This window comes from Malaclemys terrapin, chromosome 10 (genome assembly GCF_027887155.1).
Source record: "Malaclemys terrapin pileata isolate rMalTer1 chromosome 10, rMalTer1.hap1, whole genome shotgun sequence".
In the NCBI taxonomy this organism is placed as follows: domain Eukaryota; kingdom Metazoa; phylum Chordata; order Testudines; family Emydidae; genus Malaclemys; species Malaclemys terrapin.
In genome coordinates this window covers 67,383,842-67,409,584 of record NC_071514.1, presented here as the reverse complement: position 1 = coordinate 67,409,584, position 25,743 = coordinate 67,383,842, and the positions used below count along the sequence as shown (strand labels likewise).

Sequence of the window (25,743 nt, the reverse complement as noted above, 5' to 3'; positions counted from 1 at the left end):
CCTGGGCAGTCACCTATTTATAAGCTTAGTTTCTAAAAGAACTGGCCAGGCTCTGGGACAATTACTGTCTTGACCTTTTATGTACCAACTGTATTTTGTTGGTGAGAAGCTTGATCCCACTCTTATTTCACTGCTACCTGGCAGCAACTACTGTGTGGCAAAGTAATTCCTGATAGTAAACCTGGTATTGGGTGTGACACTGGTAAACCAATTGTCAGCTCTGGCAAAGGCCATAGGCTTTAGCTAAGAACTGACAAACTCATAACTGGAAACCAAACCAGCTCACCTGTATGTTAATTTTATTTCAGAAAAGGTATGTCTTTAGAATGTATTTAGACTTGATGAAATGCTTGTCAATTGCTGCATGCATTAATCTGATTTATAATATCTGTATTCCATGCTACAAGGTAGAATGTTTTATAATAGTAAAAATATCCACCCTGAACTTGTGAACTCAGACAGAAGAGTGGCCACCCATCAAGTGGACTATCAAGACTTTCTGGACCATCTAAGACACAAAGCTTTGTTGATTGCCACATCCACCCATGAAGTTACATGCATGAGCCCTTGTCCCCTTGGCTTAAACCCTGGGGGAAGGTGTTATAAAGATACTTGCAAAAAGAAATGGTTCTCTTTGCTGTTTGAACTCTCACAGGGCCAGAAACACTTAACTAAAGTAAAGATTCCCAGGGTCAACCTGGGTCTGCTATGAAAGGCATTTTGAATCAACAGATTACCACATCTGTCATCTTTAGGAATCATAGATGGTAACTCATTTGTGTGTATACATTTACTTTAACCTATCTTATTTTGTTACTTGTTAATAAATCTTTAGGTTATTACAGGATTGACTACTGGCATTGTCTTTGGTGTATGAGCTGAGGGGTGAAAACATTATCTACTGTAGGGTACCAATTAATCCAAGATAAGTGACTGGTCTCTTGGGACTGGAACTAACCTGAATATTTTTCAACTTTTTGGTATAAGTGACTATCACTAAGTTCAGCTTGTTTGGGTAGCAAGATAGACTGGAGAAGCCAAAGGGACTGTCTGAGTATCGTAAGACTAGTATAGTGATCCAGGAGTTCATATGTTACTAGATTGGTGCAATATAATTTTAGCAATACCACCAATTTGGAGTTTCTGCCCTGAGGAAGGCACTCACAATCATGAGCCACTCTAGGCAGCATGACTTTGGGTATTAGGCCTAGTACCACAAAGTAAATAAATTCAAATTGAATGATTTTGACCTGGATTTTCAGTGCATCAGGTGAGGACAATGGACCATCTGCAAAACTAATTCATTTTCCTTCTTCAAAGCCCTCAAAACTCTCCTTTTCCATGATGCTTACAAAAAAGTTGGCAGTGTTAGGCTGCTGGTGCGCTGAGACTGCTGCCAATCATGCTGACCAATATTGTCTCAGTTTCCTTGTACTCCACCATCTGTCTGTCTCTTGTCTTATACTTAGGCCTTGTCTACACTACGAGAGTAGTTCGATTTTACTTAAATCGAATTTTTGGAATCGATATTGCAAAGTCGAACGTGTGTGTCCACACTAAGGACAGTAATTCGACTTTGTGAGTCCACACTAACGGGGAAAGCGTCGACATTGGAAGTGGTGCACTGTGGTCAGCTATCCCACAGTTCCCGGAGTCCCCGCTGCCCATTGGAATTCTGGGTGGAGCCGCAAATGCCTTCTGGGTAAAAAAAATGTGTCCAGGGTGCTTTTGGGTAACTGTCGTCATCCGTCCATCACTCCCGCCCTCCCTCCCTGAAAGCGCCGGCGGGAAATCAGTTCGCGCACTTTTCTAGTCAGTGACAGCGCGGACGCCACAGCACTGCGAGCATGGAGCCTGCTGCAACCATCACTGCAGTTGTGGCCGCTCTCAACGCCTCGCAACTTATCATACACCTTTCCCTGAGGCAGATGCAGAAAAGTCAGGCGAGGAGGCTACGTCAACGCGGTGATGGCCTGAAGTCTGAGAGTAGCACAGACCTCTCAGAAAGCAGGGGACCCAGCGCCGAGAACATCACGGTGGCAATGGGTCATGTTGATGCCGTGGAAAGGAGATTCTGGGCACGGGAAACAAGCACTGAGTGGTGGGACCGCATAGTGCTGCAGGTCTGGGATGAATCCCAGTGGCTGCGAAACTTTCGCATGCGGAAGGGAACTTTCCTGGAACTTTGTGAGTTGCTGTCCCCTGCCCTGAAGCGCAATGACACCCGGATGCGAGCAGCCCTGACTGTCCAGAAGCGAGTGGCCATAGCCCTGTGGAAGCTTGCAACGCCAGACAGCTACCGGTCAGTCGCGAACCAGTTTGGGGTGGGCAAATCTACCGTGGGGGTTGTTGTGATGCAAGTAGCCAAGGCAATCGTTGATGTACTGCTGCCAAAGGTAGTGACCCTGGGAAACGTGGAGGCGATCATAGATGGCTTCGCAGCGATGGGATTCCCAAACTGCGGTGGGGCCATAGATGGAACTCACATCCCTATCCTGGCACCGGAACACCAGGCCAGCCAGTACATTAACAGAAAGGGCTACTTTTCCATGGTGCTGCAAGCACTGGTGGACCACAGGGGACGTTTTACCAACATCTACGTGGGATGGCCGGGCAAGGTTCATGACGCTCGTGTTTTCAGGAACTCTGGTCTGTTTAGACGGCTGCAGCAAGGTATTTACTTCCCGGACCACAAAATAACTCTTGGGGATGTGGAGATGCCTATAGTCATCCTCGGGGACCCAGCCTACCCGCTAATGCCCTGGCTCATGAAGCCCTATACTGGCGCCCTGGACAGTGAAAAAGAACTCTTCAACTACCGGCTGAGCAAGTGCAGAATGGTGGTGGAGTGTGCTTTTGGCCGTCTCAAGGGGAGATGGAGAAGCTTACTGACTCGCTGTGATCTCAGCGAAACCAATATCCCCATTGTTATTGCAGCTTGCTGTGTGCTCCACAATCTCCGTGAGAGCAAGGGGGAGACCTTTATGGCGGGGTGGGAGGTTGAGGAAAATAGCCTGGCTGCTGATTACTCACAGCCAGACAGCCGGGCGATTAGAAGAGACCAGCGGGAAGCGCTGTGCATCCGGAAGGCTTTGAAAGCAAAGTTCCTGAGTGAGCAGGGTAACCTGTGACTTTAAAGTTTGTGTATTGAGAAGCTAAACCTGCCCCCGTTTCTTTGCCCAGTTAATGTTGACTATCCTATCCAGTTACATACCCCCTTCACCCCACTTCCAACACACGTTTCAAAATAAAAATAGTTCTACTTTGTTAAAGCACACCGTTTTCTTTAATACTGTATTCGCGGGAATTTTTTAAAACTGGGACGCAGACTGTGGTGCAGAGCGGGTGTACTGTAGTGGCGCGAATGCAGCTTCTAAACTCAAGGATTGACAGGCTCCGCTGCGGTGGGATGGTTGTTTCAACGGAGCCTGTCACCCCTCCTGATAGGGACTGTGTGTATGGGGGGGTCTATGTGACTTTGTGGCAGGGGGAGGACGGTTACAGATCCCCTGCTGTGTGGCTCTGTGATCTTGCCTAAGGACCGCCGCTTAAGATCTGTAACTGCCCTCCCCTGCCACAAAGTCACAGAGCAACCTACCCCCCACCACATAACATGAAAACAACCTCCCAGACTAACCAGGGTAACTAGTCACTGCATCACTGCACTATGTATGTGCCCTGCTGCTGTGCCTGCCCCCGACTATATACCCTGCCAAAGGTGACTGTCCTGTCGAATTACCAACCCCCTATCCCCCCCTCCTCCAAAAGAACATGATGGAAACAGTAGTTAACAGAAACGTATTTTTTATTATCAACCAAACATGGAACTGGGAAAGTGAAACTTGGACGGGGGCTTGTGTCAGGCGGGAAGGAAAGAACTTGTCAAATTTTGGGGAATGAGAGCCTTCTGCTGCTCGAGCTCTCTGCAGGGGTGGAGTGAGAGTTAGCAGGGACTCTGCCGCCTCTCCTTCTGTGCACTTTGGGTGAGGGGAGTATGGGACTTGGTGGCGGGGGAGGGCGGTTAGAGATGGACTGCAGCGGGGCTCTGTCCTCCTGCCTCCGTTCCTGCAGAACATCCACAAGGCGCCGGAGCGTGTCCGTTTGCTCCCTCATTAGTCCAAGCAGGGTTTGAGTCGCCTGCTGGTCTTCCTGACGCCACCTCTCCTCCCGATCCATGTTGGCTTGGTGCATTCGGGTCAAGTTCTCCCGCCACTGGGTCTGCTGTGCTGCCTGGGCTCTGGAGCAGGCTATAAGCTCCGAGAACATGTCCTCCCGTGTCCTCTTCTTCTTATGCCTAATCCGCGCTAGCCTCTGGGAGTGTGATGCCAGGCTAGGTTGTGAGACAGTCGCAGATGGGGCTGTGGGAATGGGAAAAAGGGAGTGAATTCCTCAGAAAGATAAATGTAGTTGTGAACAAAGAACATAGTCTTTCTCTGTTAACAAGACCATGCACAGCACCTATCACATGCGCACTCAGCACAAGGTCGAATTCTCGGCCTTCGCATTCAGTGCCTGGGGTCTTCTACAGCACATTTGAGAAGCCTCTCAGGAGAACGGAATTTCTGTTGCAGGCAGACATGGTAAGCCGTAGACTTGTGGCAGCTTAAAACTTTAATATTAGCAATGGCCTCATTTCACATTGAAATCAATGTCGGTCCCTGCTGCCAGCAATTCGGCAAGCAGGAAGTCTGCTCCTGTCCCACACCCTCGCGGCTGTCCCCGGGAACGATCCCTTTCGGCTGCCCCTCTCCCGCCTCCACCGCGTGGCTGCAAACCAGCGGTTACAGTTCTGTAAAGGAACGGCAAAGCAGTCCCAACACTAACATTCCCCTACCTCATTCAAAGAAGGTCATCATGAGCGACATCACCCTCATGAGGATCTCTGACAGCGAGAAAGAGAGAATGCTCCGGGAAAGCCTGCAAAGACCAGGGCCGTATGCCGCCATGCTGTGCAGAGCAATGATTCCAGAGTACTTGATAGTCTCGTGGCGTGGCAACGTGTCCTACTACGGAGGACCCAATAAGGCCGCTCTCCCCAAGAACCTAATGCAGCGGATTTCCAATTACCTCCAGGAGAGCTTCCTCGAGATGTCACAGGAGGATTTCTGCTCCATCCCCGGACATATAGACCGCATTTTACTGTAGCTGCTGTAGCAGTGACTAACCAGTAGAGCGGCTTGGGCAGGACAATCATGCAAAACCGGACATTGCTAGATTTTTTTTCAATAGTTGCACTGCCCATGACTGAACCGTTAAGCTAATCAAACTAATCATGAGAAACCCATTTTTTAAATTGTTAATATTCCTGTTCTGTTACAAATAAATGTTTAGATTTTTACAACACTTACTGGCTGATCCTTCCCCAGATTCTGTGTCAGGGGTAACGGCTGGGGAGGGTTGGTAGGGGATCTCTGTAAGGGTGATGAAGAGATCCTGGCTGTCGGGGAAATCAGCGTTGTGAGCGCTGTTGACTGCCTCGTCCTCCTCATCTCCTTCCTCATCTTCCCCGTCCGCTAACATGTCCGAGGATCCAGCCGTGGACACTATCCCATCCTCAGAGTCCACGGTCACTGGTGGGGTAGTGGTGGTGGCCGCACCGAGGATGGAATGCAGTGCCTCGTAGAAACGGGATGTCTGGGGATGGGATCCAGAGCGTCCGTTTGCCTCTTTGGTCTTCTGGTAGCCTTGTCTCAGCTCCTTGATTTTCACGCGGCACTGCGTTACATCCCAGCTGTATCCTCTCTCTGCCATGTCTTTAGAGATCTTCTCGTAGATCTTTGCATTCCGTCTTTTGGATCGCAGCTCGGAAAGCACGGACTCATCGCCCCACACAGCGATGAGATCCAAGACTTCCCGATCAGTCCATGCTGGGGCCCTCTTTCTATTCTGAGATTGCACGGCCATCACTGCTGGAGAGCTCTGCATCGTTGCCAGTGCTGCTGAGCTCGCCACGATGTCCAGACAGGAAATGAGATTCAAACTGGCCAGACAGGAAAAGGAATTCAAATTCAAATTTTCCCGGGGCTTTTCCTGTGTGGCAGTTCAGAGCATCCGAGCTCGTACTGCTGTCCAGAGCGTCAACAGAGTGGTGCACTGTGGGATAGCTCCCGGAGCTATTAGCGTCGATTTCCATCCACACCTAGCCTAATTCGACATGGCCATGTCGAATTTAGCGCTACTCCCCTCGTCGGGGAGGAGTACAGAAGTCGAATTAAAGAGACCTCTATGTCGAACTAAATACCTTCGCGGTGTGGACGGGTGCAGGGTTAATTCGATGTAACGGCGCTAACTTCGACATAAACGCCTAGTGTAGACCAGGCCTTAGAGTTCAAGCTCTGTGGTTCAGGAACCTTCTTTTTGTTCAGTGCTTGCACAGCACTAGCACAACGGGGCCCTGGTCAATGAGTAGGTAGTAAGGTAATATAAATAATAAATATTATAATCTATGGCAAAACTTAATGCTAGATCACTCAGTATTTGTATAAGATAAAATATATACCATCAAAGTGTTCTGAACTGTTGTCTGCTAAAAGCTGCATGTTGAAAACGAATGTTGGGAGTTCTGCTGCATTTTATTAGAACAATAATCAGGAAAGTAATTGCATTTTAAAAACTAAAATGAACACTTAAATAGGAAATCGCCTTCCCAAAACATGTTCTGACAATATGCAGAGTTTAAGTTTGAGAATTCCTGTATACAGTAATTATCTACAGTAAGTGAATTTCCTTGTTTTGACTTAAGGATTTGGCAATGCATACATTCAACATTCTGCTTCCATGGTTATAATTACTTACCTATGTGTTTTTGGCTATGAATTTTTTAAAAAACTGTACTATGCCTATAAATGAAACTAGGAGAAAACTTCATTTTTATAGGAAAAACAAATGTTAATGTAATTGTAATGACTTAATTGAAAATATTATTGCTGAGGAAAATTAAAGGTTAAAACGGTCAGATTTGGTACTTTATGAATGGTTAGTTGTATATATGAATGCCTGAAAACCTTACTGATTGAAGTGATAGAACAAAAATACATGGGATGAAATCCTCCTCGTCAAAATCAATGACTTTCCCATTTGACTTCAGTAGGGCCAGGATTTCACCCAGCATGTCATACTCACACATCATGAGTCATAATAGGCTAGACCCCTAGTATAATAATCAAAGGGGCAGTGTTTTATAAAATTACTAGCAATTACAAGATAGCTGTTAAAGCTAGTCATACTTTAATATTAGTCTTTGACGTAACTACATACATAAAATGGTGCAATGGGAATTTTTAGTATGGTCCTGTAGCACAGACTCACCCCTGCAGCACCTCCTGCTGGTCATCTCCAGGAATTAGCTCTGACCCAGGAGCACCCTTTGCAGACCAGTGTTCCACAGGCCCCCCGTGTCCCTCTCAGGACCCCAGTGCCCTTGTCTTGGGTGCTGCCCCCCTGGCAGTATCCCACTTTCTCTGGGGTTCCCCACCCAGGGGACCCCCCACCCACTATCCCCACTTTGCCTCAGTTTTGGCTACTGCCCAGTCTCCATCTAGCCCCCATTCACTGGGACAGACTGCAGTATCAGCCACTCATCATAGGCAAAGGGGTTTGGACTGGCTACTTTTACCCACCCTCACGCTGCTCCTCTACGAGCCCAATACCTAGGTGGGCTAGAATTAGGCCTTGCAGCCTGGGGAGTTGCTAGCCTAGGCCTTTCCGCAGCCCTCACCTTCCTCTAGGTCCCCTGGGTGAGTTCCTAAGGAGCCAGGCCTGTCTCCCTCTCCAGTCAGAGAAAGACTACTGCTTCTAGCTTCCCAGGCCTTCTTATAAGGCCCAGTTCTTTGGTTTGGGGGCGTGGCCCCAGCTGCAGCCACTTCCCCAATCAGCCAGGGTTTTACTCCCTGGCCCTGCCCCAGCCCTCTGCAGGGCTTTTCCAACTCTTTCCGGGCTGGAGTGGTGTTTACCCCGCTACAGTCTATGTTGGATTGCATTATATGCTTAATCTTGCATACGCTTATAAAAACAGAAGCTTGATATTCAACTCACATCTTTGTGTGTTTATTTAACTAGACTTCAACTTCCTAGTTTTATTGTTCCATACCTACAATGTGTGAAATTAAACTGTGAATCATTCCTAGTTTGTGTCAAAGATGTGTCTGAAAATAGTGATTCATCATAATATAGATGTGTAAGATATAAAATGTTGATCTGGATTTATAAATGTATTGAAACTAGTAAACCATACTTCACAAAATAAGAGGGGTCTCTGCCCTCTCCCACCTGCCCCCAAAACCAGGACATCTTAAGTTCCTTAGTGCATGATCAAAATTCTAAGCATTGATATTAGATGTTAAACACAAAAGATCTCCGCTAAGGAAGGAAAAGTACTGTGAACTTACTTTCAACTGGATGGAGATGTTTTGCTCAGCTTTTCTATTAACTTATTAACAAATGCTTCTTTTAAAAAAAACTACTTGGTAATGTTTGTGAGACCATTAAATAGTTCCATAATGACTAACTATTCATTGCACACTGATGTCCCCTATGAGAATTCTTAAATTGACAATAAAAGGAAGTTCTTGCTACCAATTAGCAATTATATATTGGTCTCTAGAAATAATTACTAAATTATTGCTGCTTCACACTCAAGAGATAAAACTTGTAATAAAAATAAATTTTCAGAAATATTTTTACATTATGTTGTTATCCATATGCACACCTCAGAATAATGAGACAAGCTGCACTATAGAATAACTACATTCCCAAGTGTACCATATCTCTAGTTTTCAGGGTAAAATTCACCCTATGTAGATGGCCAACACAAGGCTTATAGATCACTTAGTTCTCACTTAATTCATCAAAGTGGGAGCAAAGTGGTTTATACCTTTTGTGTTGGCCCTTTGCACAGAGGTGTGAATTAAAGCTATAATGATTAATTAAAAGCAAGGTGGAAGTTGGTTGTCTGTAGTTTTCAGATACGGGTTAGTAAAGTGACTTCTGTCCTTTCAGAATATGTACTATTTTAAAACCACAACACAACTGAAACATACTGCAGAAAGTAAACCTTTTCAATAACTATCACAGTTGGTCAAGGTCATTGTACAGAGGTTCATACAGACATTCAATGGAAAGCAGCAATTAGTGTCATTATCTGCATGATGTATTCAGTATTTGCTTGTTTGAATTGTGGTTTTAATTATTCATTTTACTATTTGCTCATTTTCAATTAACTGAAAGAAATGCATGCCCCACTGCATTTAATTTTTTGTCACTTTAACTTTATTTTATTAATAATATAACAGTTTTCCTTCAAAATATTTGGTTGTTATGAAACATCTTTTCTTAATTAAAAACAATCAGTTTTTGGTCTCAAAATAAAATTAAGAATTTATTTAAAAAATCTTAATAGCCTTGGCTGTTTTTTTAAGCAAGACCTAACTCTCAATATTCTCTATTAACTTTTTAATGCATAATTGAATTATGATAGGAAAGTAGTAGCAGAAAAACAGTGAAATCACAAGCTGTAAGACCTCATCAAGTGACTACCAGAGCTGTTAGGCAGTTTCTACAAGCTGGGCTTTCATCCAGAATTGTTATTCTAATGTATTCTTTGCTTGGGGAGCTTAGGAGCTAAACCAGAAGAGTTTCAAATATGCCTATTTAGAGCACTGGTACATGCACAGTTAAGTGGTGTCCTTAGCCGGCTGACTGCTTTTCATACAAAGAAATACAGAGGGTACTCAAAAGCTATTCATAAGAAACATGATCCATGAAGGACAATGCACCTTAGCTTTACAGACCTGATGTTAAATTTTGTTGGCTTTGGAATGACATATATGAACACATTCAGACATATGTATGTTTGTTTGTTTTTTAAATTAACTGTGATTACAGAAATTATATAAAAATTAGATAAATTTGTTTTCAGTTGCCTGAAGATTTTTAAACTATCCTTGTAGCAGATTTTGCAAACTGAAGTATTTAAACAATAAAGTCTACATTTAATAAACAGTACATTTAGTGATTTTAATAAACAAAATATTTTATATGCCACATACTTCCATGGAACCATTAGAAACTGGTTGTACTTTGCGCTTTTTTCACTTGGTGGTATGGGGAATTTTAATTTTTGTGCTAATATGACAAATTTTGCTTTCAAAGACTTGGGTGACCCTGGCAACATTGGAGAAACATGAATTCTGTTACCAAAAAATTAATAAGTAAAAACCATCTTTAGCCATATAACTAAACAAACTCTACTTTAAGCAGAAATAAAAGTTACTAATGGAGTGCAACATCTGCCCTCAGCCTAGCTGCCCCTATAAAACCCACTGGTATATAGGAGGAATGTAAATGGGCTCCCTCAAGGAACTGGAACTGTCAGCCATCTCCAGAAAAGGAATATCAGGGGAGAAAAGAATCATTAAGCAAAAGAATGGTACAGGCATTATGTCCAGGGGCACAGAGGAAATAGGGAACCAGATAACTGGATAGCATAACCAGGAGAACAGAGAAGAAGGGCCAAGTGACAAGGTAGCATGTCCCAGGGTAATGGAAGAACAAGCAACAAGGGAGAACATACAGAAAATGAGAAGGGAGCCAAGCAGCATAGAAGCAAGATCAGGGGAGCAGAAGGGAAAGAGCAACAAAATAGATGGGAGAGAAGATGAAATGAAGGACAAAAGTAGAGGCCATTTAATTAACCTTTTTTCTAAAAGGATAGAGTAATTATCACACGAAAGATAGCTAAAATATATTGCTAATATGACTTTGTCATATAAGCAATTGCTATAGTTGTCACCGCGATATTTTACAATTAAGAATGGGAGGAGCAGTTTTCCACACAAGTTTGAATGGGAGAGGAAGCAGTCTAGGAGACCATCTCTCTATTAAGATGTAGTTTGCACTATGAAAAGTTTGTGAATGCCTGATCTGTAGCATATGTGGTAGAAGCAGGTGATCCTAGGAGTGCAAAATTCATTCTAACTAAAAATGCTTCTTAATATTGTATGTTAGTGTTAGAATTCAACATGCAGGTGAAATTGGGTTGTGCAGATTAGCAGCTCAGCAGGCACTATACTAAGTCTCTTTACAGTACATTGAAACAGCATTGTATGGAAAATGTGTCAGTACTAAATAGGAAAGTGGGAAATATAAAATTTACTTGACTAATGTAACAGTTTAAATAGACAAAAACAATAAATACAGTTACATTCCAATACAGCAATAATTTCCTGTAGTATTAATATTATCTTCCATTCTAACTATTATGTATCTACATGAATTAGATTTCCTGCTGTTAGTATCTTCTAGCAGCTTGTATAGAGAGCTCTGTTCAGCATTACATTTGTCTAGCCTTCTGCATTGCAGTAGAACATGGAGAAAGCTGTTTCTCTGATTGGTACGAGCAGTCACTGTGCTCTGACCATGATGTGCTAAAAGGGAGACCTTAGAGAGTGGATTGCATCAAGCAAAGTAGCGCAAGTTTACTCTTAAAGAATTTTTCAAAAATTATTTTTCAATAATCATTAAAAACACCTGATTGATACTTTGATGCATTTTTTTTCTCAAACTGTCGTGTGTAGTGGTGGTAAATTCAGTACTACTAATCTTTAACGGCAAATGATTCATTGGAAGGAAAATGGTTAGCATTTAAAGCATGTACTGTACACTACTTTCTTCTGTAGACAGACTAATCTTAACTTCTTATATGTACTGTATTCAGTTTATAGTTTTAAGAATAATTTTTAGTAACAGTTGAATACATTTTTGCACAGCTAAACTATAAACTTTCTGATTCTGTCAAAAATTACCATTCCTATTCATAATAGTATCTACATCAGAGAAAAACAACAAGAGTCCTTGTGGCACCTTAGAGACTAATACATTTATTTGGGCATAAGCTTTTGTGGGCTAGAACCCACTTCATCGGATGCATGAAGTGAAAAATACAGGAGCAGGTATAAATACATGAAAGGATGGGGGTTGCTTTACCAAGTGTGAGGTCAGTCTAATGAGATAAATCAATTAAAAGCAGGATACCAAGGGAGGGAAAATAACTTTTGAAGTGGTAAGAGAGTGGCCCATTACAGACAGTTGATAAGAAGGTGTGAGTAACAGTAGGGAGAAATTAGTATTGGGGAAATTAAGTTTAGGTTTTGTAATGACCCAACCACTCCTAGTCTTTATTCAGGTCTAATCTGATGGTATCCAGTTTGCAAATTAATTCCAGTTCTGCAGCTTCATGTTGGTGTCTGTTTTTGAAGTTTTTTTGTTCAAGAATTGCCACTTTTAGGTCTGTTATTGAGTGACCAGAGAGACTTAAGTGTTCTCCTACTGGTTTTTGAATGTTATGATTCCTGATGTCAGATTTGTGTCTATTTATTCTTTTGCGTAGAGACTGTCCGATTTGGCCAATGTACATGGCAGAGGGGCATTGCTGGCACGTGATGGCATATGTCACATTGGTAGATGTGCAGGTAAACTAGCCCCGGATGGTGTGGCTGATGTGGTTAGGTCCTAAGATAGTGTCCCTTGAATAGCTATGTCCCTTGAATAGATTTGAGCAGTTGATAGTGTGAAATGGAGTTCAGATACCTGCTGTCCATGGATAATCCAGTCCAACAATTACTCTTGAAATATCTGTTCAAACTCTCAGTATTGTAACTGCTGCTATTGGCAGGAATTAAGCAGAGAATGAGAGAACCTTTATGACTGTTACCATATTTTACAGTGATCATTTTTGCCTCTCTCCTTTTAAGTTTCTCTTGTGGTCTTTTAGGTGTGGATGTTCACCTACTTAAATGCCCATATTTGTTTTACTCTGCATATGTTTAGAATTTTTAGAGGGGGGACAAAATAGGCTTTGTATAACCTTTAGAAGCCTTTGAGTATGGATGCCGTTAGATTACATTTATTATCAGATAAATGTTTATAAAGAATCTGTGTGCAATAGGAGAAAAGACTTGTAACAGAAACACAAGACTATTTTTTTAACATGGGAATCTACTACACTACTGCTTTAAATATATTACTAGTATATACTATAGCATATGGCTAATACAAATATAATATGGAGAAGTTGGGTATTTCTGCTAGTTCTATAACATTATACATAGGGAGGCAAGGTGTTGTGAGGTAGGAGAGAAAGTGTGTAGTGTATTCTGTGGTCATGTCCTTGCCAGATAATTTTACAAAAAATCCCACATATTTTACCAGTGGGAGTCCTACTGTGGCACTTTCTGGTGCTTTTAACCAAGTTAAACAACATGGATAGAATCTTGGATCTGTTGAAGTCAATGTGAGTTTTGCCACTTACTTCAGAGGGCTTAGAGTTTCATCCCATGTTGTTTAGATGCAGTTTTAATTGACACAGTGGTAAAAATGCATCCAGTTGCAGGAGCCTTGTCTACATTAGGGCTCCAGCAAGTTCAGCTCAATTGATGGTTGCACTGAATTTTGTAAAATTCCTTCCTGTAGACGGGGCTTATACATTTAGCAATCTGGGAACAGAATACATATTGGCAGTTAAAGTTAAGCACATGCATAAGCATTTGCAAAATTGGAGCCTTTCTTTCCAATATTTGACAAGGCAACTCTAAATGTTTAATATTTTTTGTTGTTGTTTTTTTAAATTACATTAATATTTAAATTATTTTGGAAAGCCAGTCCTCCGGGATCCCACTTCATTTTCTTCTTTAGGAAGAACACTGTCTTCTTCGGGAAGAACCCTTCTTCCTAAAATACCTCTGTCATGTCAACTTTTCCTAATGGAAAAGATGGCAAAACTTCTTAGAACTTTACAGTACTGCTTCAAAATCCAGACAAGTGGCCATTTAGGCCCTATTCCGGGAAAAGCCAACTCTACCAGTGAGAAGAGCTAACCTTAAACTCAAATCCAATATGTGGCAACCCAGCCTATTAATTTTTTGTTTTTGATTAAATGGAATGGTTTGGTAACATTTTAAACATATCTTTTTTTAGCAAGAAACAGGAACTTGTACATTTCTAAGCACTTTTCTTGAATAGATTAATAACAATGGTTGATTAGACACATTTTACACAAAATAGGAACTCTACTCGTCCTTTGAAAGCTATAATTGTCTTATAATAGTTTGAGGCTTCATGCCTGAAGAGTATATTCTGACATTTAAACCAGGTGAGAAGAATGCCTGAATTTCTGAGATATAGCTTGTTGGCTCTAATACAAAAAAGAGTCTGATTTTTCAGTAAATCCATTACAGTCTCACTAAAGTGTATTATGCTTGCTGACAGATTGTATTATACTCTACTATAATTGTGTTTCCCACAGACAAAAATATGCATGTTTTGAAGTTATGAAATCTAAGTAGACGTACTATTGTTAGGCTTTCAGTCTGTAAATCTCACAGTGGAATGAGGAATGGTACAGTTATCTCCATTCATTGGTGCCAGAGACGAAAAACATTAACACTTAAATAAAATCTCTTTTCCAAAGCATCCTACCAATGCTACATTATGCTAGTTAAAAAAATAGACTCTTGTGTAAAATTTCATTAACAAAAGGTGTTACTAAACGGAGGGAGATATGTCTGCTCTCATAGTTAAAATGGGTCTATCATGAGGTGTATGTATCCAGCCTCTGAAAAGTTCATGATGTGTGGGCAGGGAGAGGAGGAATTAATAAACTTCTTGGAAGGGAGGAAAAGTACCTCCATTTCCCTAAAGGATTGTATAAGTTGCTAGTCCTGAAAGAGCCTGACATCTGGGCCTCAATAACAGTCCTTTAAAAGAAAACATTTAGTCCACGGAAGAGGCCTTTCTCTCAGGGAAGAATACACTCCGGGTAGACAGGGATAAGTTATGGTCAGCACATGTCAGATAGTCATGGATAGAGTTTTATCCATAACCAAGTTATATAATGTTGAACATGACTTGTCTCTGTCTACACTGGCTGCAAATGTGTTAGATAATATGTTGCTATAGGTGGCTGAGATAAGCACAAGTCATCAATCAGAATTCATGTCATCATTGCTGTCTGGCATTTTAGAATGGAAAAAATCTTTTGTAATATTCAACTTTTTTTTCTTTTGCAGGATGCAAAGTTTGTAGAGGAACGACGCAAACAACTACAAAATTACTTACGGAATGTTATGAACAAAATTATTCAAACTGTGCCAGAATTCACAGTTAGCCCCAAAAAAGAGACTCTTATTCAACTGATGCCCTTTTTTGTGTAAGTATGTGTCTAATGGACATGCAGTACTCAACAAAATGTTAAGCCTTTTTCTTTGCAGTTTAACTTAAAATGTAATGCATCACCACTGAAATCTCCATTTTATTATAGAAAGAAGCCCAGTAACACGATAAATGCTTTTGATATGTTTAAAGAAATTATACATCTACTGTATTTTTTTTTTCAGCATTTCAATTTTTTCTTTGAATAAAGGCCACTATGGATTATAAAACTTTCAAAAGCATCTAAATGATTTAGGAGCCTAAGTCCTTTTGAATGTCATTGGGTACTTTTGAAAATTGTACTCTCTGGGTTTTGGGGAGATTTGTTTTTATTTTTTGGTGCTCCATTCTACCCTCTTCTCTCCATCCCCCCATTTAAGTTTTATATACTGGCCAAAATAAAGAATAAAAGGAATCTGACTAATTTTTCTAGGAAAATGCAGAACTTTTGCAATCTGTGTACTGTTTCACTTACTACAGGAAGGGAGTAATATTACTATTCCAGGTACAATAATATAGTTGTGTAAATGTAAAGATAGGAGAAAATGGCCAGACATACTTCCATATAACCTGGTCATGTGTTAGAATATTTTAACATCAATGTATCACCATATCAGAATAGCATTTTTCTTTTACCTTTCCATTTTGTTATAAGCACAGCCCTTTAAAATATGTGTTATTTAAAAAATATTAAAATGATAAATAACATTAATGAAAACTTGTTTTTTGGAGTATGGTGTCTCTCTCTCTCTCTCTCTCTCTCTCTCTCTCTCTCTCTCTCTCTCTGACACTGTCTTGAAGTGCACTGTGTTATGTCTGATCTTCTTTTGTCCTGAATATGTAACATGGGCCTATCCAGCAAGATACTGAATGATGGGAAATGAGAGCAAGCAGAATCTTTCAGAAGGAACTCAACACCTGTAGGAGTATAGCCAGGATATGCTTAAAGTCTTGAAGGCCCCAACCCTGCTTCCACTGAAGCCATTGGGAGTTCTGTCATTGATCACAATAGCAGCAGGAATGGGGCCCAGATATGACTGCAATTTTATAATGAAACGGTGCTGTTAGCTCAGGTGCAACATGAAGTAGTTGAGGTGAAATTCTAGACTTTATCAGAGCTAAGTATGATAGCTCTTTTTATCAATAGTTCTCAAAGTGCTTAACACATGGCAGGTGAGTGGCAGAGTCAGGAAGAACCCAGGTTATCTGTCCCCTAATCCTGTCCCATCTCCTCTGGAGCATACTGCCCTTTGAATCTGGTTCAGGTAGTACCTAAACATATATAATTACTGCACATGTACAATCTGTATATTCATTGAACAGTGCAAAGAATTTATACACTAAGACTCCATTTCTATGGCTCCACTGTGATCCACTCGAGTGGATGAGTTTGCAGAAACAGGGCCCAATTAAATACGATATATTCCAGAAAAAACAAACCTCCTTTGTCGCTTGTACTAATTGCACTATATTGTGCTACATTTGAGATGTGCAAATTGAAATGTAGTATTTTCCAGGGCAGAGATCTATATGGATAGAAAGTTGACTGGGGAAAAAAAACGACGTTTATTAGGAAACTTGCTTCCATAGTCTAATTCTGCTTGTCATTCTCTGACAGGGAAATTTCCATAATTTCAGTATGTTTGTCCAAGATACCACCAGGTTCTTTTTGTTATAAAGTAAAACTGTATGCATATCTCAAGTTTTAATGAGCTAGCATTCCCTGTCTTACACTTAAAACTGCATCTGACATATTGAGTGTGTGAAAACAAAATTTGCTGACTCTCTTAAAATCTCAGTGGTATTTCGTTTCACTTTAAAGCCAGAAGCAATTTTATGTTGAAAATAAGAATTGCACCAAGGTACACAGTCATGTCATCTTTTAATTTCTCTGTCCGTATATAATGATGGCTTCTGATTTCTCTGTACCTTCATCTGTGCTTTTCCAGTAGCCTGTTCCTTACGAAAGACTAATAGATAAATGGGAAGAATACCAAAATATATTTTGTGACATTCTCGTTGTTTTAGTTGTTCCTGTGTTTTGTCAAAGTAAAAGTGAATTTGACATGACATATTGAGGTTGCTGGCATAAATGGCGGGATATCATTTGTAGAGGCATAAAAACTTACCTTCTTCTCCAAAGAACTCAATTTGTGTAAATTGGCTACAGGTTGTGATGATTTAAATAGTTTTACATTTTGTCACTTAAAAGATCATTAGAGAATTTTTTATTAATTCTTTTTAAAGAAATTAATTCTGAGGAAATGCTCTATTTCACTTTGTTTCTTAAACAAATGAGGGAAGTAATGTAGATTGTAACCCGCATTTGGAATTGAATTTTCATATGAAATCATTATTTCTCTTTCTCCTATAATGTTTACTTTTAAGGTTGTTAAATATATTTTTGTGAAATGTGAATTGCTAATAGCTTATCAGCATTATTAGTAATATGGAAGTTGCAACTTTAAATTCAATTTAGAGCTGGATGATTTGATTGATAATCACTGGCCTTTCATGTCTGGGATTATGATTCAATTCTAACTGAAACAACAAATGGAACATCAATTGACAAAGAACATATTGCACTGTTGTCTAGTACTTGTTTACTTGGTTTTTCTGCTTGAGTTCTCAAAATTTTTTTTATCCTCTCATCATTTTGAGATCGTTGTGTATCTCACCCTATTTTGCCAACCAGAATCATGTTCCCTCTTGCTATCAGGACATAACATATGTTGCCCATCAAGAGCTACTATTAGTGCTATTCTGTGAATTTCCCAAAGGAAGGGATAGAATTAATGGATGCAAAGAGCCTATATTTGCCACTGATATAAGCTTATGCATTTCATTGACTTAAATGGAGTTGCATCCACTTATGCCAGTGGTGAATTTGGCCCAAAGTCTTTTCAATTGTAAATTCATAGTTATTCAGGTAAAAAAGCAAACACAACAAAAAGCAGATAAAAATCTGAATGTTTCGTGCACAATAAAATATCTAGATATAACTAAGGTACAGATTAACTGAATTGATATGGTCTGAATTTACCTAGCTGCAAACAAAAATTGGATATTGTTCAAAACATTCTTAGGCTATGTATACACTACAGAGTTCACAGCGGTGCAGCTGCACCAATGCTAGTGCAGATGCTTTAAACCAATGGGAGAGAGCTGTCCCATCGACTTAATTACTGCATCCCCCATAAGCAGCAGTAGCTGTGTTGGTGGGAGAACCTAAAGGCAAATAAGAACAGGAAGGAAGGATATAGAAAGCGTATAGCTGGGTTTTCCATAAAGCCCATTACTTCAGCATCTAAGTGCTTCCCAGGCAAATTAGATCTTCTTCTTTTGAATATCAAGCAAAGAACCTCCTCCTGTTAGATCAGAGGGATACCCTATGGTGAGTTCCTGAAGCGCCCAATGCACCTATACATGACTGGCAATGCACAGGTCAACTGCAGTCTGGCCAGTTCCTATAGAATATTCCTACTGGGCCCCACCTTTCCCTTTATCTAGGAGTGGGGCCTCATAACATATGAAAGGAAAGAGGAGGAAGTCTCGGTCACCATCAGCATTGATGGCCAGGCCTCTTATACCAGGAGTGGAGATGGCTTGGAAAACACTACAGTTGCCCTACCTGTTAAATTTTCCATGCAAATCTTTTCCATGCAAGGCCTTGGACTCCACACATACCAGCTGCCAATGACTTTAGAACTTTAAAAGACCTGCTTTTGAGGTTAACAGAAACCTTGGACATTGAGACAATGGTGATCCAAGAGGACATGCACATGCTGTTTGATATTCTCAGCTCCTCAGTGCCAACAAGAATTGCCCTGCCAATTAATAAGGGCATACTGAAACCAGCAAAGGGACTGTGGTACACCCACGCCTAGCTTTCTCCTACTTTGAAGCAAGTAGAAAAGTGCTATCAAGTGTCACGTAAGAGCTTGGAACATTTTTACATGCATCTGACATGAGGGTCCCTTGTGGTAACTGCAGTCCAGAAAAAGACCAGGTCCATATTAGAGCACTCCAAAAAATAAGAACCCCAATCAACTAGACTTTTCAGTGTAAAGGCCTATTCATCAGCCTTCCTCCAGTTCCACATTGCAAACTTCCAAGCCTTGTTAGTAATAGTTTTTCAATGTAGGAAAGGGTCACTCCCTTCCTAACTAGGCTCCCACAGAACAATAGAGAAGCTGAGAGGTGCCATCAAAGAAGGCTAGATGGTAATGAAGTTAGTGCTACAAGTGGCTTTGGATGAGTCTGATGTGGCCGTTAGATCCATGGCTACAGCAGTCACAATGCACCAACTAAACTGTAACCTGGTCCAGGTTTCTGGGATTCCAAATGAAGTTCCAGTGACTATAGAGGACTTACCGTTCGATGTAATAGAGCTCTACAGCAACTGGATGGATGAAGCAGTCCATTCCCTAAAGGATTCAAGAGCAACACTGAAATCTTTAAGCATATGCACCCCAGCTCTATACTGCAAGTTCTTCTAGTGTCTGCCCTCACAGTGGCAAAGGCCATCTGACTCCCATAATCACCCAGAAAACATCCCTGTTATATCAGGAGGCTCCTGTCATCCTCCTCCTCTGTCACAGAGGCAGCTGGTTGGAATGGGTGCATGTTGAGAACCGTGTCAAGACTATGCCAGAGACAACTCTTGGAAATCTCTTCACCTCTTCCATTGAGCATGGTAAGAGATTATAGCCAACAGTTTTGTGCAGGACATCATCCCCTATGGCTATAACATCAATTTTCATGCTACACTTTCTCCCCACTCTTCTTTATTCCTCTTCAAAGGACCCTTTTCACGAGACCTGTTACAAAAGGAAGTGGTTTTGTTATTTTGTTTGGGAGCCATAGAAGAGGTTCCTTGGGAGTACAGAGGAAGAAGCTTCTACTCCTGATACTCCTTATTCTAAAGAAGAAAGAGGGTCTTAGACCCATCATAGACCTGACAAGAGTGAACAAGTATACACACCAGCTTAGATTTAGAATGGTAATGCTTGCCTCTAACATTCCATCTCTTCAAGCTCAGGACTGGTTTGGGTTCTTCCATGTCCTACAACACTTGGTAGTGCAGATACTAACAGGCAATACATTAGCTGTGCACTACATAAACAAAGCCAAGAGGGTGTTTGCTCTTCTTCCTCCCCTTGAAGGGATGCAATCAAGCTATGGAATTGGTGCCATCTACATGGCATACCCAGTGGTTCTGCACCTTCCAGGAGTCAGCAATGATATGGCAGACTTACTAAGCGGGCAGTCGGTCACCTATTACAAGTGGTCACCGCAGAAATCCATTACCAAGTCATTATTCCATCAGTGACTCATTTGATAGACCTGTTTGGCACGAAGGAGAAGGCCAAGTATCTGAACTTCTGTTCCAGAGAGTGCATGAGCCCAGGAACATTACCAGATGCCTTCCCTCTGCAGTGGAATCATGCCCCTCCATACACCTCCCCATTGATTCCACTAGTTCCCAGGCAAAGCCAGACAGGACTGGGCCACACTTATCCCCACAGCTCCCTACTGGCTGAGCCAGTTCTGGCTGACAGACCTATAACAGATGTCCACACAACTGTTGATCAGGCTCCTAGACTGCTCAGACCAGTTGTCATTAGATCGGGTTCAAGTATTTCATCCCAAACCCAAAGTTGCTGCACCTGACTGCCAGGATGTTGATTGGTTGAGCACCATGGAAAGGAGCTGCTCCTCACACATTCAGGAAATCCTGGCACTGGGCAGAAAGCTATCTATGAGAGATACTTCTCCAAATGAAAAAGATTCTCCATGTGGGTGGCCTAATACAGTCTAAACCCCATGCAGGCCCTGGTACTGAAAATTCTTGACTCTTTGCTGTCGTAAAAACATACTGGACTTTCATTTAGCACAGTCAATGTCCATCTGGCAGTAACATCGGCATATCATCTACCAATACAGTTGTTCTTGGTCTTCCTCCATCTGACAGTGTCCAAATTTCACAAGGGCCTACTATCTGCATACCCACCAGTCAGAGATACTACTCCAGCATGGGACCCTCATCATTGTCCTTTTGAAGCTTATGGAGTTCTGTGCTCAGCCCCTCTCAGAGTGATCCATCCACCATCTTAATCTCAGGCCTGGTCTACACTTAAAAATTAGATTGACCTAGCTATGTCACTCCAGACTGTGAAAAATTTTGCAGCGGCAGTGCTGTAGTTAGGTTGACCTAACCCCTGGTACAGATGCAGTTAAGTTAACAGAAGAATTATTCCATTGACCTAACTAATGACTGTTGGAGAGATGGATTAACTATATCAACAGAAAAAAACCCATTGATGTAAGAAGCGTCTGCACTACAGCAGCACAGATGCAGTGCCATAGCTGTGCCACTGTGGTGGCAGTGTAGATGTACCCTTCAAGAAGAGGGAGCAAGCTTCGGACATTGATGGTGGAACCCCTGTATACTTCCATTCCATAAAAAAAAATGGCACTTACATAGGCTCTGCTCCTTCCCCTAAAGCCCCACCTTCATTCTGCCCCTGCTCTGCCCCGCCCCTACAGCCCCGCCTTCACTCCCCCCCCGAGGACCGTTCTCGCTCCACCTCCTCCCCAAGGCCCCTGCCTGCCTGCCACTCACTGCTGTCCACTCTCCCCCAAGCTCCTCCCCGAGCTGCCAAACAGCTGTTTGGCAGCCTCCCAGATTAGATGATCGGGGGCGCTGCCAAACAACTGTGGCTGCTGGGTGCTGAACACCCACTTTTTTTTTTCCAGGGGTGCTCCAGCCCCAGAGCACCCACTGAGTCGGCACCTATGAATACTTTGACCTAATGCAAAATTCTTTCCAAAGATGGTTTGAGTTCCTCCTAAACCAATCAACCTTTGTGCTTTCCTAAACCTCATTTCATGCAAGGGAAGAGGAAGCTACATACTCTAGCCATAGCCAGAGCTCTGCTATAATACATTGAGAAAACCAAATCTTTTAACACTCCAAGGTCCCCAGACTATTTCATCCCAAATATTGTCAAAGTGTGTATTACGCATTTTATCTCCCTTTGTTATCAGCTGGCCAGTGTACTTCTCCCACTGACTATTAAGGCTCACTCCACCAGAGCTCAAGCAACATCCTGGGCCTGGAAGGACACAGTTGTTGTAACAATCAATATAACGGTGTCTTTGGGGAAGCTCATAAAGAATTTGTGGCAACAGAGCAAAACTGGCATCAAAATAAGTAGAAAAGGATACAATTATTTGGAACAGACACTAATTAAAATTAGATGAGAAAAAAAAACTTGTTACTCTGGATAAAATAAATTGATAAATAGTTCTTTGGAGTTGTGCATAAAATTTTGCCCTTGCAGTAATTAAATTATGTAAAAAGTCGTAGTTTGCTACTGAATCTACAATGGATTATTTACAAATTTTAACAGGAACTGTATTCTATCACTGAATGTTTAATTCCACTTATTAGAATTTGTCACATTTTAAAGATTCTTTCCAAAAGGTCATTAGTTGTACAGATTTACTAACAGTGATTGTGCTGTTAACATTATGAAATATGAGATGATGAATACTACTGTCATAAAACCAATGATAGCTCAGGTTTTCTGGAGGTTCTTCATTGTTTTTATTGAGCACCTTATAGAGATAATTTGATCTGATTTTCTTTGTGGTTCTATTCTGAAAAATGACTTTGTAAAAATAGCATTGTGAGTTCTATATTTGCCTCAGTTAAAGCTGTCAAATAAAAAGGAGGGTGTTTTTTAAAACTGCCCAGCTCTGTATACTCAACCTGGAATCTTAAAGCCAAGCTGAATTCTTGTAAAGATTCTGTAAATGTAATTTAGGCCCCAGGCCTCTGTGAATGGAATTTAGGTTCAGGCCCAAGATTCACCCTTGTTCAGAAGCTTGAAAGATCAGGGACCCAGTTAACAATTCTTTTGGTGATGCACAAGCCACAATAAACACCAGTATCAGAGGGGTAGCCGTGTTAGTCTGAATCTGTAAAAAGCAACAGAGGGTCCTGTGGCACCTTTAAGACTAACAGAAGTATTGGGAGCATAAGCTTTTGTGGGTAAGAACCTCACTTACATCTGAAGAAGTGAGGTTCTTACCCACGAAAGCTTATGCTCCCAATACTTATGTTAGTCTTAAAGGTGCCACAGGACCCTCTGTTGCAATAAACACCAGCTCACTCTTCTGTACTTGTATTGGCTCTTCAGTGATAATAGGTGAAAAAAGCAGTAAACATTCATTTTAGTCATGAAAGTTAGCAGCTTTCACACAGAGAGCAAAAGTCTTTTGAGTAAGGTGGCAGCATTTTTATATAGTGCCTTTTAAGGTCCTGTTTTAATATGAAATGCGTGATGTGTTATCGCAATGTTACACAAAGCATGAGAAGTATCTTTTCACTTCAACTTTTCATTTCATACCCAATGAACTGGTGGGATTGCACCAAGGCAAATTGTGGTGGTGCATCCATGTTAGCCCTGGGTTGGGTGCTTTTCTACCCATGTACACACTAGCACTCTGATCCATTGTTATAGTTGTGCTGCACTCTGAGTACCTGTCCCACAGTTTCCAGCACTTGTTTGCAGAATTTTTCTGGGAGCCCAAGGATTGTGGGAGAAGGGTTCAAATTCCCATAAATCCTGGGAACCTTTCCGAGGCATTTTTTCAAATGGAATTAAGAAAAATGTCAGAGCCCTCTCTTTGCTGGAATAGACAATTTCCAATGAGAATATTAATGAGGTCCTGGAAGAGCTTAAAAATAAACAAACAAATAAATCTCAGCATATTTCGCAGGCAGCTCTCAGTTGCGATAAATGATGAGATCTTTTTTACAGAGGTATCCGGGTCAGTTTATCTCTTCACCTAGACAATAATTATCAGTGATATCATAGGACCCTTCAGACTTAGACAGAAACAATGAACCAGAGAAGGCAACATCATCCCAGTGTCTCATCTGGGGACTCTTTCTCCTTTAATTGAGCGTCATGAAATAGCATTAACACTGATGGGTTTTAAATACTATCCAAAATGTCTGTGATTCAGTTCTACCACCAAACCCTCCCTGCCCCATCTCTCCCATAAGAGCCTCCTATCTCTCATCTCATTGGCAATTCTGAACTCCTTCCATGGGAACTGAAAGCACTCAGCAACTTACAAGAATTGGACCTTATGTTGATAACTTTATTACATCCTTTGATAGAAACCTTGATTTTGTACTTGAAATTATCTGTATTTTTTTTCCAATCTGTAGATGTCTACTTTTAATAAAGCACATTTATTGTAAAATATTAATTATAAATTAATGTAGTGATAAACTAGATGTAATGTGTATTTCCATTTAAGCTGTGTAAAAATTGTATATGTTTCCTGAAGGGGTTACCTTTCTCTTGAAAACGGTTTACAGATGCCAAACAATTGTGGGTCGAGCTTTCAGACTGTGAAGCAAAGATTAGTGTTATCTCAGGAAAGCAGAAAATAAAATTCTATAATACAAGTAAAAAAACCCGCAGGGCACAGAAGCTGTGTATTAGAAAGCACTGAAATGTAAAATAACAAAAATAATTAATGAAAAATAATTGCATGTACTTACATTGAGTGTTTTCTCGTCACTCAAAATTTACACCCAAACACTCCCAACAATGTAAAAAGGAATAATCCAAGAGCAGTTAGTTCCACCTCATGTGGTGCCCTATGTCTATAAATTTTTAGGACCAGGAATATTAATTCACTTGAGGTCCTAAAATGTGAAAATGTTCAGTGGAAATTTTAAAAATAATGTCTTTAAACATACACACTGAACATTAAACACCTGAAGTTAATTAATAGTGCTGCTACCTAGAACTAGGACTTCAGTGTCTGTTTATTTTCTTTTTAAGTACAATGGTTTTATACAATAATTTAAGCACTGATCTGATTGCCCAAATGATTTGTAATGAAATTTAATAGTGTGCCATTGTTATAAAGTGAAAACAAACTTTGTTTTGAGGTCCAGATATGGTTAGTAGTCTGTAATATGGCTGTTTGAACCAGTTTGCTAACATTTCCTTTTCATTGCTATAGCAAATACTGGTAGTTCTTGATGGAAATTTAAATGGCCTGTGATTCCTAATGCTATGAGCTCTCATCTGAATATGCTCATCTTCTCTTTTTGATGTGAATCTCTTTCTACAAGATATTTTTAATCCTGGTTCATGGCTGTTACATTTTAATGCTGTATTAGACCAAACACAAAATTGGTCTAGCAGTTTCCTTCATAGATAGCATTCATTTCGTAGTATATAGATGACACTTTTTTTGTACTTGAAATTTGCCTATTTATAGATTTAACAGCCAACTCAATATGTAGTGAAGAACTGGACACTGAGACAGATTCTCCAGTTTAGTAAGTTCAGGTCCCCTCCTGATCTAATTCATGCTGGGGCTGGGTAGCCCTGAATCGGGTTGCTGTAATCAAGCGCCTGAAGCTGCCACTGTCCATTTAAAAAGAAAGGCTGTGCTCAGACATAGTGAACAATTGTACTCCTGATTGGTATGTCGTATGCC

The 25,743-nt window shown here is 41.0% G+C and overlaps 1 protein-coding gene across 3 annotated transcripts in view; it reads left to right on the top strand.

Moving 5' to 3' along the window:
* SNX29 (sorting nexin 29) overlaps positions 1 to 25,743 on the top strand; it is a 490,357-nt gene that overhangs the window by 400,570 nt on the left and 64,044 nt on the right. For 2 of the 3 annotated variants that reach the window (XM_054042042.1, XM_054042043.1), the window contains exon 17: positions 15,063 to 15,202. In XM_054042042.1, the coding sequence (XP_053898017.1) occupies positions 15,063 to 15,202 (140 nt within the window). Of the gene's footprint in view, positions 1 to 15,062; positions 15,854 to 25,743 lie in introns of those variants that run through there. The other variant, XM_054042041.1, reaches the window with a different exon arrangement.